At 38.2% G+C, this 17,006-nt stretch overlaps 1 protein-coding gene across 20 annotated transcripts in view; it reads right to left on the bottom strand.

The window, feature by feature from the left end:
* Positions 1-17,006, bottom strand: part of ROBO2 (roundabout guidance receptor 2) — a 1,246,783-nt gene that overhangs the window by 172,427 nt on the left and 1,057,350 nt on the right. For all 20 annotated transcript variants that reach the window (XM_020785431.3, XM_072994027.2, XM_072994034.2 and 17 more), the window contains 2 exons: positions 8,493-8,650; positions 7,320-7,440 (listed from right to left, as the gene is read on the bottom strand). In XM_020785431.3, coding sequence (XP_020641090.3) covers positions 7,320-7,440; positions 8,493-8,650 — 279 coding nt within the window. The remainder of the gene's footprint in view (positions 1-7,319; positions 7,441-8,492; positions 8,651-17,006) is intronic.

Genomic DNA, 17,006 nt, shown 5'->3' with positions numbered 1-17,006 from the left:
GACCACCAAAGAATTGATGCTTTTGAATTGTTGTGCTGGAGGAGTCCCCCTGACTGCAAGGAGAACAAACCTATCTATTCTTAATGAAATCAACCCTGAGTGCTCACTGGAAGGACAGATCCTGAAGCTGAGGCTCCAATACTTTGGCCATCTCATGAGAAGAGAAAACTCCATGGAAAAGACCCTGATGTTGGGAAAGTGTGAGGGCAAGAGGAGAAGGGGACGACAGAGGACAAGATGGTTGGACAGTGTCATCGAAGCTACCTACATGAATTTGACCAAACTCCGGGAGGCAGTGGAAGACAGGAGGGCCTGGTGTGCTCTGGTCCATGGAGTTGTGAAGATTCAGACACGACTTAACAACAAATATTAACTAGGAATGCAATAGTGCTGATGATTTTGGTCTTACTCTTCACGGAAACATCCTTTAACTTGATGATCATTTCTAGTTCCGTCACTGCTGTATTTCCAAGTCTCAATCTTCATCTGACTTCTTGGCTACAGTCTCCTTTGAACTGATGATTGAACTGAGGTATACAAAATTTTGGTGTGGAGGTAACAGCATTCCATGTCTAGTCGCGCTGGCCACATGACCACGGAAACTGTCTACGGACAAATGTTGGCTCTACAGCTTTGAGACAGGGATGAGCACCGTGCCCTAAAATCGGACACGACTGCACTAAATGTCAAGGGGAATCTTTATCTTTACCTATAAAAAATCTTTAACTTAAACTTCTTCATTATTTATTTTTAAATTGTGTAGTTCTTCTATAGTAATGATTTTCATCTTCTCAATGTTGAATTTAAGTTGTGCCTTTACTTTTCTTCCTTCACTTACAATAGAAGACATATGAAGTCATTGCTGCTTTCTGCCAGTAAGATGATCCTCAGTTAATGCTCTATGGACCTCTTTCAGGATGGCCACCCATAACAATGAAGCCTTGGAGGAATGGGTGGCACAGATAGTAGATCTTTGGGAGAGATAATCTGACAGGTATAGAGTTCCCAAACCATTAACGTTAATAACTTAATAAGATTTATAAGTCACAATTTATAAGTCCATGTTAACTTATAACACCTTGAATTTGGCATGGAAGATCACAGGAAGACAGTGAAGGTGGCCTAGGATCAGGGAAATATGGTCTTATTTCAAAGAAGAAACTAGCCTGACTCCTGCATTTTGTATTGGCAGAGTGTGTGGAAATTGCCGACTTAAAACTTCCAGCTATACAATGGAGAAAATCCAGATAAAGATCTGCAAGATTAGTAGATTAATATATAGTTACAAGTCACTCTCAAATATACTGTTGCTTATTGTATAGGTTGAGTTAGATTTATGTCAGCTGTAATACTTTCAATAAACTTAGTCTGAGATTCTAGAGTTGAGAAAGAATGAAAAATTATCTCTTTTACTCACAAAATCTTCATATATGTCAGAATACAAACATATACACTTGTTAAATAGCTTAAGATTTTGACTGGTTATTTTCATTATTATGATTGACTGATTTCATAAATACAGTCAGACTGTGTTATCTGTGGGGGATCAGTTCTAAGTCCTCTGCGGTTGCCAGAAAGTGCAAATACAAAAATCCTATATATAACATATTCTCTAGTGGCCAGTTCTGGTAATACACATTGGTAACACATACGTATTTCTGGTTTTTTTAAATTTAATATTTTCAGGCAGTGGATAAGTGAAACCATGGCTACTGATATGACAGTCCTACTGTACTTCACTCAGACTCTAAATGTTAATTTCAGTGCTGACTGAAAGGACACACACAAAACATTGCCACTGTTAAAGAACCTAACTGACACAGAATCCTGACTGAAGTAAAAAAAATCAAAAATAAAAATAAAAACAGGAAAAGGAATCTAAGGTAGAGAAGGGACAATCAGCTGCTACTATGTGATTGACAGTCACCCAATGTCCCTTCCACCCGAACCTCTGAAAAGTGTAATATGCAGGTTGCTATAACTCCAAAATTTTGGATCTGCTGCAACTTCTGTACCTGCTGCAACTTCTGCACTGCAACTTCCATACTGCCCTTGAACATAGCATTGCAGTAATCGATCTTCAAGATTACCAACACATGAACTATCTGGAAGTTGAGTCATGACAACTGGACTTCTTTCTTGTTAGATTGAAAAGTTTCACTATTCATCCAAGTAGCTTCTTCAGTCTTTTTGCACCAGCTTCAGGGTATCTGCCCCCAAATGTATAGCATTATGTATCTGTGAAGATTCTCAGTCATCCAGGTGAGGTTATCTATATGTTCTTAGACTGAAGAAGCTACTTGGATGAGTAGCAAAATGTTTCAACCTAACAAGAAAGAACTCTAGTTGCTGTGATTCAGCTTCCAGATAACCTCACTTGGATGACTTAGAATCTTCACAGATGAACACATGAACTAATGAGGTCATGGATTTTCTGTACAGATAGGGACACAACTGTGCAATCTGCTGAAATTGAAAAAAGACAGACCTGGTCACAGCAGAAATTTGCTTCTCCATAGAGAGAACTGGGTCCAGGAGCACTTTCAAATTGTGCACCTGGTCTTTTAGAGGGAGTGTAACCACATCCAGACCAGGCTGGATACCACTTAGCTGGTCAAATTAATGTTAGGACACACGTCTTTTTCACTCTTCTTATAACACTGTTCATGAGACCTTGTGGAAATTATTATATCTAATATATTTTATACTTCCATGTTATGATGTTTTCATCCACAAGAATAGGACTGAAGTCAGTTGTTGCTTTCAGTCCTCAGATTGGAAGCCATCAATATTTGCCATGCGACACGATTCAGGAAAGATGCAAGAGGGCTTAGATACTCCAACACCACTCCTAACTAGTGACATCACAACTTGCAATCCAAAGAAACAGCTACCTACAGAGGTGACTGCACCATACAATACTAAAACAAATCAACGTGACAATACACCACCACCACAAAAAACAAAACAAAATTACACAAACCAGGGTGAATAAAAAGAACTAGAAATCAGCTGTAGTTTACATAGCATAGGCATACTTCAGTCTCGAGAGACTATGGTAACGTGCTCTGTATGGAGGACTTGGAACAGCGTCTAGTGTTTCAACGCTGTGTGCGAAGCTGGAGTGTCCTCTCCAGGGCACAAAGCCTGGGTAAAATAATATGGAGAATAGGCTGTTACCCAAGCAGCAAATCCCCCCTCTCCACATCATACAGCTTACCAAATTTCCTACTTACATGTCAGTGGGGAGTTTAGTCAATGTAAATATAATTTAATTAAAGGGTTTTTTTTTAGTTCATTAAATGTTATCACATGAACACTTTCCACTCACTTTCTGATCTCTGGTTACAGGGCCTTCTCTTTTTTACTTTGGTGTGCTTATTATAGTCCTATCCTAATTCTATGCAAGAACAATCCTGACTGTACAGGTTTTTGTTCTTGCCTCACTTACAGTTCCCACTGGATCCTGATAACCATGCTGCTTACTCTTACTCAGCTTCACCAGAGGCAATGCCTCAAGCTAAATTCACTGTATGGGAACCTAAAGATGAGTGACACACCAAAATACATCCTTGGTATTAAGTCAAAAATATCTCAGGACCAAAACAATAAGGGATTGATTCCTGAAAAAATTGAAGAATACAATATATGCAAGAATCATTAATCAGCAACTCGATAATTAACCTTCCTCTACATTATTCAACATTTGTGTATATTTTCCAGAAATATTATTAAACTGCTTTCACTCTTCAATGTAAGCCAATCCTAGTTTCCTGCTGTGGTTTCATTTTAAATATATGGCCAAGATACACATGACTTACTTTCTAGAGCAGAACATTTAAATTAGTATCAGATACCTTAAGCAGGATGTTCAAATACCTAAAGAATGTAAGGCAGATTTCTTGATGCCAGAAACTCCCTACTAATGTTATAATCAGCATCTTCATTGCAAAACCTGCACTGCTTAAGTGGCATTAATGAAACAGCCTTGTCAGGAAAGTGAGCTGGCAAAACTTTTATGATCACTTTATTTGGAATTGATTTTGTGTGTGTGTGTGTGTGTGTGTGTGTGAGTGAGAGAGAGTGAGAGAGAGTGAGTGAGTGAGAGAGAGAGAGAGAGAGAGAGAGAGAGAAAGGGACCAAGACAATAATCTTCAGTCTTCAACACATCGAGGAACTGAGAGAAGATTTCAACTCGGCTCTTAATCATAAAGGCCTCGTCGAGATGAAAATTACAGGTACAAAGGAGTTCTGGGTCCAACAGACTGTGTTAGCTATAAACAATGCTTTTCACCGATCATTGTTTAGCAATTTTTCCCTATCAAAACATCGTTTTTCGATCGCAAAAAATTCATCATCAAGCGGTTTTGTCATTTAACAAGGTAATTGTTAAGCAAGGCACCACTGTAATATCAATTTAGCAACAGTAAAAAATAATTCAAGATAAAAAAACGATAAATCAGATGGTGACCAGAGGGAAGGCCTGCCTGAATAACCAGGTCTTGAGTTGGCTCTTGAAAATACTCAGCAAAGGGGCCAAGCAAATCTCAGAGGGGAGATTATTCCAGAAGCGGAGGGCCACTGCCGAGAAGGCCCGGTTTCTTGTTTTTTTCTTTCTGGGCCTCCGTCAGCATTAGGCTCCTCAGCCGCCCCTCCTGACTAGAGCGAGTGTTACAAGTAGATCTAGGTGGGGAGAGGTGTTCTGCCAGGTATCGAGGTCCTAAACCGTTTAGGGCTTTATATGTGATCATTAACACTTTGAAATTAATGAGGAAATGAACAGGCAGCCAATGCAAAGCAGCCAGAGTGGGAGAAATATACTGATATTTTCTCGTCCCACTGAGAAGTCTGGCCGCCGCATTCTGCACCTTTTGAAGCTTCCTCAGCAATCTCAAAGGTAGCCCCAAATAGAGCACATTGCAGTGGTCTACGCTCGAGATTACAAGGGCATGGACCAAAGTGGTGAGCACCCTAACATCAAGATAGGGATGCAGCTGGGCAATCTGTCACAGATGGAAATAGGTGGAGTGGACCACAAACACCACCTGGATTTCCATGGTGGGAGCCGGGTCCAAGCTGCGAACCTCACTCTTCACAGTGAGAGTCACCCCCCCCTCCAAAAGAGAGGGAATTTCCCAAAAGGCCAATGGTATTTAACACCGACAACATTAAATAGAATTAACACTAGTTATCTGAATGTCTGTTGGAAATATGAGGAGAAAATTGGTACATACTTTCATATGTGGTGGGAACGTGAAAAAGTATAAAGATTTTGGAAACTAATCTTTAAGGAACTAAAAGACATATGTGAAAAAATATAGAATTTAATCCTGAGATAGCTTTGTTATTAATATTTGAGAATGTGGAATATAGGATGACTGAATAATTGATTACCAATTTATTAACAGCAGCTAGATTAATAATAGCTAGGTAATGGAAATCAAAATCTGAATTTTGAATGGATGATTGGTATAATGAAATATGGAATATAGCCATAAATGATAAGCTAACTTATAATTTAAAGGTTAAGAAAGGAGAGTTGAAAATGGTGGTGGGGGAAACAGTTAATTTTGTATTTTGGTTTATGTATTTTATGTTTATGTTTATGTTATAGTTAAATAAAAAAATTTAAAAAGAAGAAAAAAAGTTAAAGGAAGCCAGATTTTGGTTGAATATCAGGAAAAGCTTCCTAACTGTTAGAACAGTACGACAGTGGAACCAGTTACCTCGGGCATTGGTGAGTTCTCCAGCACTGGAGGCATTTGAGAAAAACTTGGATAATCACCTGGCAGATATGCTTTGATTGTATTCCTGCATTGAGCAGGGAGTTGGACTTGGTAGTCTGTAGGGCCCTTCCAACTTCACTTTTCTATGATTCTATGACTACAGTTTCATGGATAGCTAAATGGATGTCATTTGCTGGATTTTGGAGAACTGTATGACAACTCCTAATAAAAGCTGAAAGAATTAGGAGGAATGTATGGTTGAACAGCTGGATACATATGTATTTCTAATAATACCTTCTTAGCACTGAAATATTCTGCAGTTTCAGACAGCAATCTGCTCAGCATTACAGGAAATGCTTCCCTATATCTGTAACACTGCAAATGAGGTGAGAAGGCCTTCATTAATTTAATTAATATCCTTCAATAAGTATTATGCAAGCTAACTTCTACCAATAGATGTAATGGATAAACCAACCCACTCTTAATATTTTGATATAGCACTCATCAGTGTGCAAAGGCCATAAGCTAATCTGCGGAATTCTTGATCACATATGAAAGTCTTACAGCTTTCTAATAATCACCCTACACTGACTGACACTGAAGGAACAACAACATACAATTTCTGAAATATGTTAAACATAACTCTACAAAACAGAACATAGAAGAGGGTGGAAATCATCACCACTACTATTACTGAGCAGAATACTGCCCCATTGATTTTTTTGGCCTTATTCAAGACACTTTGAACTGATGCCTACATAAACGCTACTAATGACATATAAAATGTCATTGCTGAGAATACTGCTATAATAAGGTTTTACAGTATTATTTATTACCTAGTTAGTAGTAGGATAATTTTAGATTTAAGATCATATCAGCACACCCTCCCTATACTAAACTTTTCTCATGGGGGAAATCATCTTGATTATTTCATTTTACTGAATCATCTGGATTGTTTCATTTTCTATTTGGCATGCTCAGTGTGGAAGTTCCACCACCTACACATTGTCAGCTTTTGATGCCATCATCAGCACAAGAAACCCAATTGCTACACAAATTAAAAAGGACAAGCAGTTTGAAACCAAACAATGTCATAAAAATTATTCTTGAATAACAGGTCTGGTCTGCTACAGCTAGTTCTCCTGTGCAGTGTTACAAACGCTTTGATCTACCAGCCTAGGGGAATAAGAAATAATTTAAATAAACTACATGACTCTGAAAACTCTTTGCAGCACAATCTGTCCATTGTACTATAGTTTTCTTGACTATATTTGATAAATTTGTGACAAATAGCAGTATTATGCTAGATTATATTTGTAAATATTATGCCATTTCTTGAGGTTCTCTGACAGGCCTTAAATTTTATACTCAAGGATGGAGGGTGTTTCATGGTAGAATTCTACTAATAGATTAGAATTCTTGAGCAAATCACAGTGAATTTCAAGATACAGTTTATGCAAGGGTAATTATATAAATTAGCCATTATAGCACAGATTTTACACTATGACACTTGTTTGGTGAATTTAATCGTGAAAATTTTGTGGCTGTAGCTCAGGATGGGAGATAAGTAAGTATATCAGAATTTTTTTTTACCAAAGACAGTTAGCTCTGCTGGATCACTGTCTCGTTCTCCAACCATATTGGTGCCAACACAAGTGTACATTCCAGCATCACTCTTTCTTGTATTTGAAATCATAAGCTTTCCACCTCGTATCTATTGTGAAGAAACAAGAAAAAACACCTGTAAGTTTTAATGCATTCAGAACTCTTTCACAGTCTTAGGGAAATGGCAAGGAAAATTCTGGACTTCTCAATATTGATAGCTGTTCCACCTACCTATGCAGTACCTGCATAAAGCAATTTACAAGCCTTATATCATAAAGTAAAATGGAAAAGGCATTGGAGGATCTTCTGGTGGCATCAGCTCTTTGGAGTAAATAATTACATGCCGTCAAGTAAATTCTAACTTATGCTTATCCTTCTTAGGGTTTTCTAGTACTCAAAGTGACTTACCATTCCCTTCTTCTGGTGGTGCTCTAGGACTGTACATCTGGCCCAAGGCCACACCGGCTGGGAGACACAGTGGGGAATCAAAATCCTCTTAGGGATCAAAATCCCTGTGGTGATTTCCAGTGGGGAATCAAAATCCCTGTGGGAAATCAAACTCCTGACTTCTAGCTATATATCCAGATATTTCTAGCTCACTGAGTTATCCAGCCAGCTCAAATCTTCAGAACTCCACCCTGATTATTTCTGAATTTAGCCACATGTAGTTTCCAAAGCATCATTTTCATTATACAAGACATAGAAAAAGCAAATTTCTGGCCCACTTGCCACAGTATCTGTAAAATGAGGCCCTCTGTGAATCTTATTGGACAGGAAAGCATAACTTTTTAATACAATGATTACGCCCAAGCCGTCACTATTTAACTGCAATGCCTTGAACAATAATGTAAGATTCTTGACGTATTACTTCATAGCATTTGAAAATGTTCAAAACAGTAGTGCTTTATTAGGGCCAAGATGAAAACTGTATTCAGTTCCTTAGTCTTCCGCTTCAGCACTAAGGTTTTCAGAACAGCTGACATCATTTATATGGATAGATTATTAGGAATTAACTTGTAGTATGCTGTGGTAACCTAAAAGAGGTTCTTACATGATTCATATTTATATCTCATTGAGTTTTATAACTTGATGTGATTTTATTGAAAATCCATAGTGAACCCCCGTTTCAGGAAGATTCCTGTCTCAAAAGGATAGACTTACACTGATTCGCTCTTCTCTGTCATCAATTCGGATTTTGTCCTTTTTCCAGTAGATAGTGGGCTCAGGATGTCCTCGAGGAGGCTGGCATTCCAAAATTGCTGGTTCACCTGCTGCCACAACAACGTCAGTAGGGTTTTGGCGGAAATCATCCCGTAGCACTGATACAAAAACAAAGAGAAATGTGAAGGCAAGATTTATTAAATATCAGTAGAGAAAAAAAATTTCTAGGTCAGTTTCTTAAATAGCCGTATTTGTGTGTGATAACAAAAAATACCCACCCAGAACCTGCTACTGTAACCTGAGTTTTTTTTTTTTTTAAAAAAGATTCATAGGAGGCCCTTTTACACAATAGAAATGTTGGCTATTCATGTATATTCCCTAGAAGCACCTCTCATATAAACGTGTTCATACAGACACAATTCCCTTTTGATTCTGCAGACACACCTGCCAAGCAACATTTGGCCAGATTGACCTTTGGGGGAGGAAAAATCCTTATAGCATTATTGCCATTCTGACACTGGGCTCTTTTCATTAAGGGAAGCAGCACGCTGGACCTTGCCAGTAACCTTTTTAAAATCTGGAGTGTCTGATTTTAAATTGGCAGCTACCTCCACAGTAGCTTTTTAAAAGCCAATTGGGCCAAAGGACAGGTGATACAGTTATGCAGTTTTACCTTAACTGTGACAGGTGTATTCTTACTTTTTGTAGTAACAAGTGCACAGATATGTAAGTGGTAGTAGAGCACCTGCTCTTTTGTGTTGTTTTAATATTTTTGCAGGTATGGTAAGAGAAAACAAAAAGGAAGAAAATTCAAATTGTAGGTCATTGTGAACTGTTAGAAATCTACATCATGCAATACCACCTACCTTCTGTTGTAAAATATGTTACAACAAAGGGAGAGGTTAAGTTTAGAAATGATAGCCACTGAATCAGTTGTCTTTCACGCAAGACTCAATCTCTAGGTTAGCTCTGATGACACAAAATGAGTTACCATAATTTAGAGCATCTTCTCTTTTGTAGTTCAGCTACTATCTAAGAGTCTCATTATAACTTTAATAAAGACCTCACCTTTAATGGAAAAAGAGCCCTCTGAGAAATCAGGGAAAGCCTATGTCTCACCAAAGGAGCACTCTGAAACAGTTCAGTAAAACTCACTCACTCTTTCAGCTTACAGGCAGATTTAATTTACTGCTTCTGCTGTTAATAAAATGTGCTCCATTTTAACATTTTGAACTGCACATTTTCCATTTCCGTGTGTTACATGCAAGGATAAAATTTATATGCACATGGATTAGCCACTGAATGGGCTGACTTGAGCCTGCATATAAATCTGGCTCTCAGCTCCAGATATGGGTTTCTGCTTATCATTTTAGCATTTTCAAGACACACAGGTAAATCCTAGGAGAGAGGGAAACTAATTAAAGGTTAATTTGGTTTCCAGTAGAAAGGAGCTGTCTATGTACACTATGTCTAGACACAGAAGCGAAGAAATAAAGAAACTGCTGCAAATATGATTCTAGAAAGAATTGCACATTCTCTAAAATATGAAATCTGCAGACTAAAAGGTGTCCTTCAAAATCATCTTCCACAGATATCACATCAAAAGACTAAGCCCAAAATTGTATTCTCGTCTGATGAAAATTAGTTATATCCCACCTACTTCTTAATTCTCATGGATACAAAGTTCATAAGGCTATACCCAGGGTAAGTATAATGGGCTCTACAATTTCCCCCACATAGACATTAATATAATTATCACAGATGTAACAGAACTATAACTGCACAAATAAAATATTCCAATACTACTTACAGTTTGCCACTTTATAATATTTCACAACAGCCAATTTTAAATGATAGAAAGCTAACTTTAAACAATATTTTGTGGCAGTCTACTGATATCTGCTACTGCATGTGTGTAGTTTTCAGTTACTCCAACCATTACAATGAGAGTAAAACTGGTGCTAAATGTTATAAGAATAAAGAGAGTGAAACACTGTAATGCATATATTTTCATATTGGAGGTTTGTCTGGAATATGAGGTTATGGGAAATAAAAGGAGGAGGTTTCTGATTCTGCCTACCCACATGATCATAATGCATTTATACCAGCAGCCAAAGGACAGTTAGCTAAGAAATTATCTGTTTATGTGACAGAACAAGGAACCTGTGCATGTCCAAATTCATTATACATCCCATGTAGAATTAGTAGAAAAATACACAATATTGTGTTACAGCACACATATAATAATTATGACATTCTGGATGTCTCTTTGTGAAATACAGATGTTACTGAAGTTCCGTACCACATTTGAATTTCAGTATAGTACACTTGGAAGTAAAAGTTTACTAAGAGTATGAGACTTCATTTCATGAGATCAGTATGGAGATAAACATTTGGAGCTAAGCACCTGCTATAGTAGGAATAAAGACCTGCTACCAAGGCAACTCTTCACAGACACCTGCCAATTTAGGCCCAAATCCAGACTGAGGTCAAACTAATGTGTATAAAGTCTAGGAATTCTATAGAAAATTCATTCATTTCCTCTCACATGACTCTGAGAATTTGTTTAAAGCAGTCTGAGTGTTTTAAATGAAAATGAATAGAAGGGTCAAAATTATTCTAATCTATATGTCCATGGCTTAATCCTTCCTTTTACTATAGAAATTCTCAGACCTTTTTTTTTGAAGCAACACACACATTTTAATGGGATTTACATTTACATGATGATTACAAATAACCATCTGTCTGCCTCTACTTCTCAATCTGGTCCATGTCCCATGAGCCCATAGCCTATGGTCAAAGTAGCTAAACTAGAAGGAGGAAGTACAGGTCTACCAGGAGATTTGGAAAAATTTGAATTCTTCTCTTGAAATGCCTGGTTTCTTCCTGTTCCTTCTATACAAATAAACTAGAAATAAATGTTTTACATACACAGGTAGGTGTGTGTGTGTGTGTGTGTGTGTGTGTGTGTGTGTGTGTGTGTGTGTGTGTGTGTGTGTGTGTGTGTGTGTGTGTGTGTGTGTGTGTGCGCGCGCGCGCGCGCGCGCGCGCGCAGCATTTGTGGGTATACACAATGCCTATTTGTAAACACATGCACATAGACATGGACATCAAAATTTAAATAAAAGCACATATACATCTCATTAACTTTGATCATACTTAAGTAACAGACACCATGTAAGTGTTAACATGATGGTACAAGATTAGTACTTCTTTCTTTCTCTTTCTCTCTCTCTCTCTCTCTCTCTCTCTTTTTGATATCTCATTTTATAAAATGAAGTCTTTTGTACACATAATAAAGCAAAAAATTGCTTCTAAGTAGATAGTTGTTGTTCAAATACAGGTCTCTTAGTTACAGCCACTGGTACAACATCAGTAAGTGATGAATTATTACAAGATAAGAATGAAATACACAGGCATTTCCAATCATACACCAGTCATATGATTTGGTGTACAATAGGAAATAGTACTTATATTTTCAATTCTGAAAAATGGCCATGTTTATCTGTCAATTTTTTGTGTGATAACATAATGGTGGTCTGGGCACACATGCAATGTGTATGCCCTGCATATTTAGCAGAACAGCTGACATGTTATCCTGACAATAGATGGCGATGTTCAGATCGTTGCTTGCCCCTGACATCCTGAGGAATAACAAATAGGCACCATCAAAGTTCAAGCGCTTGAGGGAGGGATCAGGTCTGGGGGGTCATTTGGCCAGTGCCTCTGGATCACCTGCTGAAGTTCTGAGTGGTGCTAGTGGTCTTATAATTTTCCACCACAATCTATCCAAAGCAAATTATTGGCTTTTGGTGCCAAGGCTCAAGGTTTTCCTAATGTCACAAGGGACTTTAAACTGTGCAGGATGTTAGAAGGGTGGAGGAGAGAGCAGAGTCCCTAGAGTGATAAAGGGTTCCCCTATCCTTGACGGTCCCTCAAGGCTTTGATTTATTCTGGCTGGTTGTATGCAGGCATTACTACAAGGTTAGCCAATTCTTTGGTAGCTGTCCTCAGGACTTTCAGAGGAGAAGAATGGGTTGCTTCTCCCAAAGCTGATGAGTCCACACATGCACTCCAAAGAGGGGAGTGTTCTTGCTAGGCAAAGGCATGCACATCAGGTTACTAAGGTCTAAAATGGACTGAAGAAGGAGAGAAGCTGTCACTCTTCTGGCTCAATGTGAAGTCAATTTTTGCAGAGAGCCATCACACTCCCATCCAGTGCTTGGAGCATTGATCAAGCTACCCATAGAGTCTACTGCAAGGTTGGAAGACTCAAAGGTTAAACAGATGGATTTGGGAAGGAAGGAAAAACCCCACTCCCAGGAGACTGGGTCTCAAACTGAGGGCCTGTCTGTGCCCTGGAGACCCCCGGGGAAGAAAGGTAGAAAGTGGTTTGGCCCAGGCACATGAGGGATACAAAAGCCGCTTAGCCACAAACAGAGGCAGAAACCCCAATGGAGAGAGATTTGCAGAAGCAGAGTTGTCAGACTGAAGAGGCTGGAGGGATGAATTCTGTCTCTACCATTAGATAGGAGAAGGTTTCAGAAGAAGGGGCTTGTGGGGACACTCAGGAGGACTTCTCAGAAGTATATTGGCCCTGGATGAAAACCCATAGCCTCCAATATTATATCTACAATAATGACCCCTGGAGACACTAAGGAAGTGTCCCTGTGTACTTGCCCTTGTTGTGAACATACTGATTGTCATTAGCAATGGTTGTTCAGTATTGACAGAGCTGTGGGGCTAGCGTACAACTGATGAAGAACCAACTTCACAAGTGGCAAGAACTGAGGATGTTAAGGAAAATGGAGACTTCCTGGTGAAGGGAACTAGGCAACAAGAGATTATAAAGCTAGACTGTCAAACAATACACCTAACTTGATTGGAAGGCTCTAAGTGTTTTATAAATCCATTAATTGTTTTCCCTTTTCAAGTTTCAATAAACCCTGCTATATCTAAACCTTTCTTTCTGGAGTTTAATGAGCAAAGTATGGAGGAAGGCCACCCCACCAAATAAACCAAGACTGGAGGGGCTGCTTTACTAGGTATCAGTTTAGGCAATGCCTAACAAAGCTTTGGAGAGTTTAGATCTGTTTGGGGTCCAGTTTGGTACACACTCCTTTAGGATGGGGCAGAGTCTACATCTGCTGCTATGAGTCTTGGGGACTATTTACTCCTAGGGAACACAGGCATGTGAGAGAATAAACAGCTGACCACAATAAAAAGTGCTCATTTGAGACCAGAACAGCTATTTGCGAGTTTCCTTCCTGGGGAAAATTTCCCAAGACTTTGTTTGCTTGTTTCTTTGGTCTGCAGCTGAGCCCTGGATGGAACGTTAATATTTAAAGCTATAGTTGTAAGAATATAGCAGCCAAAACAAAAATAAAACAAAATGTCAGTGTTACCTGAAAGACTAAAAGCTTTATTTCAGTGTGAGCTTCCATGGATTACAAGTCACACCCCAGATGTGTAGTTTCATTTACTTTTTTGAAAAGACTTTACTATACATGCTGAGCTGGCAGGATAGCTCCGTAGATTAGGTATCTGGTTGGGAGTTCAATTCCCTCACTGCGCCTCCTGTGAGTAAAGCCAGTCTGTATAGCCTTGGGCAAGCTGCACAGTCCCAGGGTACCCCCAGAAGAAGGGAATGGTAAAACACTTCTGATTACTCTTTACCTAGAAAACACAAATCTGGGAGTATCTTACAACCAGAGTAGGACTGTTGAGTCAATTGAATTTATGGAGGGGTTTCTTCTTCAAATCCCCACTGTTTCAATGGTTCTACTTTAATCATGACTTACTACTGGATTTCAGCCACTGTGTTCAGCTGAATGCAAGTTGACATCTCCATATTTTCTTGAAATATTTTATTTGACTGTCGGATGACATGAGGAGTGGAGGTCTCTTTCTAATCCAGAATATAAAATATTTATGAGTAAACTAGGAGATTGAAAACAAAGTTATATGACCTATATACACTGTACTGAAGTCCCAATAACCTTATCCCTCCTTGCTTACAGCCCCTAATGAATTCTGAATGCTGCAGTTAACATTCAGCAATCTCATTACACATCGGCCATAAATCTTCAAAGGCGTCACTTTTGTTTTGACAGCCAAGGAAGGGCGAGAAAGCAATAAGCATTTCCAAACATATCTCTCTCTCTTCCACTTTTACTTCTGCAAATGTAGACTTTCTAAGGAACAAATTAAAATCATTTTACGAGTATTGTGTATGTGACAATGGAGCATTTCAGACAGTACTAAAATGTCTTCTGATGTCCCCAATGGACAACTCCTTCTCCCTCTACCCTGTTTCCCTGAAAATAAGACAGGGTCTTATATTAATTTTTGCTCAAAAACACATTAGGGCTTATTTTCAGGGGATGTTTTATTTTTTTCATGTACAACAATCTACATGTATTCAAATACAGTCCTGTCATCTTCTTCGGGTTGCTGCACAATGGTCGAGGGCGGGGTTTCACTTAACTGGGGCTTATTTTTGGGGTAGGGCTTATATTATGAGCATCCTGAAAAATCATACTAGGGCTTATTTTCAGGTTAGGTCTTATTTTAGGGGAAAAGGGGTAATCTTGCTGGATATATTCATCCTGCTTATGAAACTGGTAAATCACACAACAGAAATGTAAGAGAATTCTGCTTTATTACATTTCTTAAATGCTTAATAATTCTTAATTGAAGACCTCAGAGCAATTTGCCAAATAGTTTTGGAAAATGCACAGTATTATGCATACCACTAAAACTCTTTAGATAATGAGATTTATCAAAACAATTTAACAGTATAATGTGTTTATTTAATGTCCTTTTGCACTGAAAAACTATACTATCTCTATGTGCTGCTCTATAGATAGTACAGTATCCTAGAAGACTGAACATGGACACTCTGCGGAGCAGCATTTTCTTGCAGTTCACATGTGTACACTGGTTATTTTAAAGACCTGTGACCCCCTTGGTCAGCAGGGGGACTAATTGAAATAAAAACAATTTAAATAATTGATTGCAGACGCTGCAGAGATATTAAAATTCATTTTAACTCTGCAGACGCTGCAGAGATATTAAAATTCATTTAAACTGTTATGATTTAACAGTCCACAGTTTCTCAGTCAATCACTATATATAAAAAAGGAATTGTTGCTAAGATGTTCCTTTAAAAAAAAGGACACACGTCTTAGTTAGCTGAGACTGGAGCGCCAGAGAGTGATGAAAACACTTCCACTGGCTGACAAGATTATGACACGATGTATATATATGTATATAGATAAATGTGTGTATATATTAGGGAATGCTGTCACCTTTTATGCACTATATTATTTCAAAAAGAAGCAAATGATTTTCTTTGAGGGGAAGAAAATGTGAGCTCTATTCTTAGCTGTTATGGCTTGAGTTGGAGTCTCCGTATTGTCTAGAAATTGTGATCATGTGCACATCCAGGAACACAACCAGTACATGATTAATGAGTAACAATTTGCTGCCGAGTATATGATTTCCCTTATCCAAGTGTAAACTGGAAGTTGGATTCTTGCCAATGTAACCTGTAACACTGGAAAATAAAATACATTTAATTGTTCCAATGTCTTTTTCTGTAAATGTAATAAACAAGTCTCAATGCTGTTGACATTGCTAGAATGTTTTATAATTGGAAAAGAAGAACATAAAAGGAAATTAACAGAAAAACACAAGAATAAGCTGAGTAGGAAGAGGTCAAACTGTCTTGTTTTGTAGAAAGAAATTTTGATGAGAGGACAAAATTTTATCTTAACTGAGTCTGAAAGTATCGCAATACTGAATGGTACAGCATGCCTCATTTCTATCTTTCCTGTCCAACATCTGTTTTTCTGCCCTTATCCTTCTCATCTAGTAAAAATGGCTGTCACATAGGCTGCTTATGGGTGTTGTCACATTATGGTGTTCAAATCTCATTGGACTGTCATATCATGCCAAAAAATGTAGTAATACAAAAGCCTTGCTTGACTTTTCAGGTCAACATTTCCGTGCATATCCTTGCTAATTAATGTTTTTCAAATCTATAAATAGTATCAGTATAAATTACAATTCTAATTAAAGAGAAGTCTTAGAATAATTGTGTTAAGTGTGGTTATCAACCCAAGTCACATTGTACATTCAGATATACAGTAACTACATTCGTAGATCATACATAGAAAAGTAGCGGGCGGGGGAAGGAGAGAGAATGGTCCCTCAAACATAAAAATATTTGTATTTGTATATCATTTAACATATATATGCTGGATGATTCCTCTCAGTGTCTTTGAGACCATGCAGAACTCTAATTTAATAGTGGCTTATGCACTTTGGATTTCCAGTGGTTTCATGGGATTCTATTAAGTGTATAGCTCTAATTTTCAAAGGAATATTCTCATATTCTACATAAGCATCATTATGTAAGGACCCAAATAGTTGTTAGATAGCAATCCAAAGTGGGAGGGAGTTCCAAAGGGACTGAGGTGTCTGATCTACTCAAACTGTGCCCTTGGTGGC

The sequence above is a fragment of the Pogona vitticeps genome, chromosome 3, assembly GCF_051106095.1.
Source record: "Pogona vitticeps strain Pit_001003342236 chromosome 3, PviZW2.1, whole genome shotgun sequence".
In the NCBI taxonomy this organism is placed as follows: Eukaryota; Metazoa; Chordata; class Lepidosauria; order Squamata; family Agamidae; genus Pogona; species Pogona vitticeps.
This window is presented reverse-complemented; position numbering and strand designations above follow the sequence as displayed.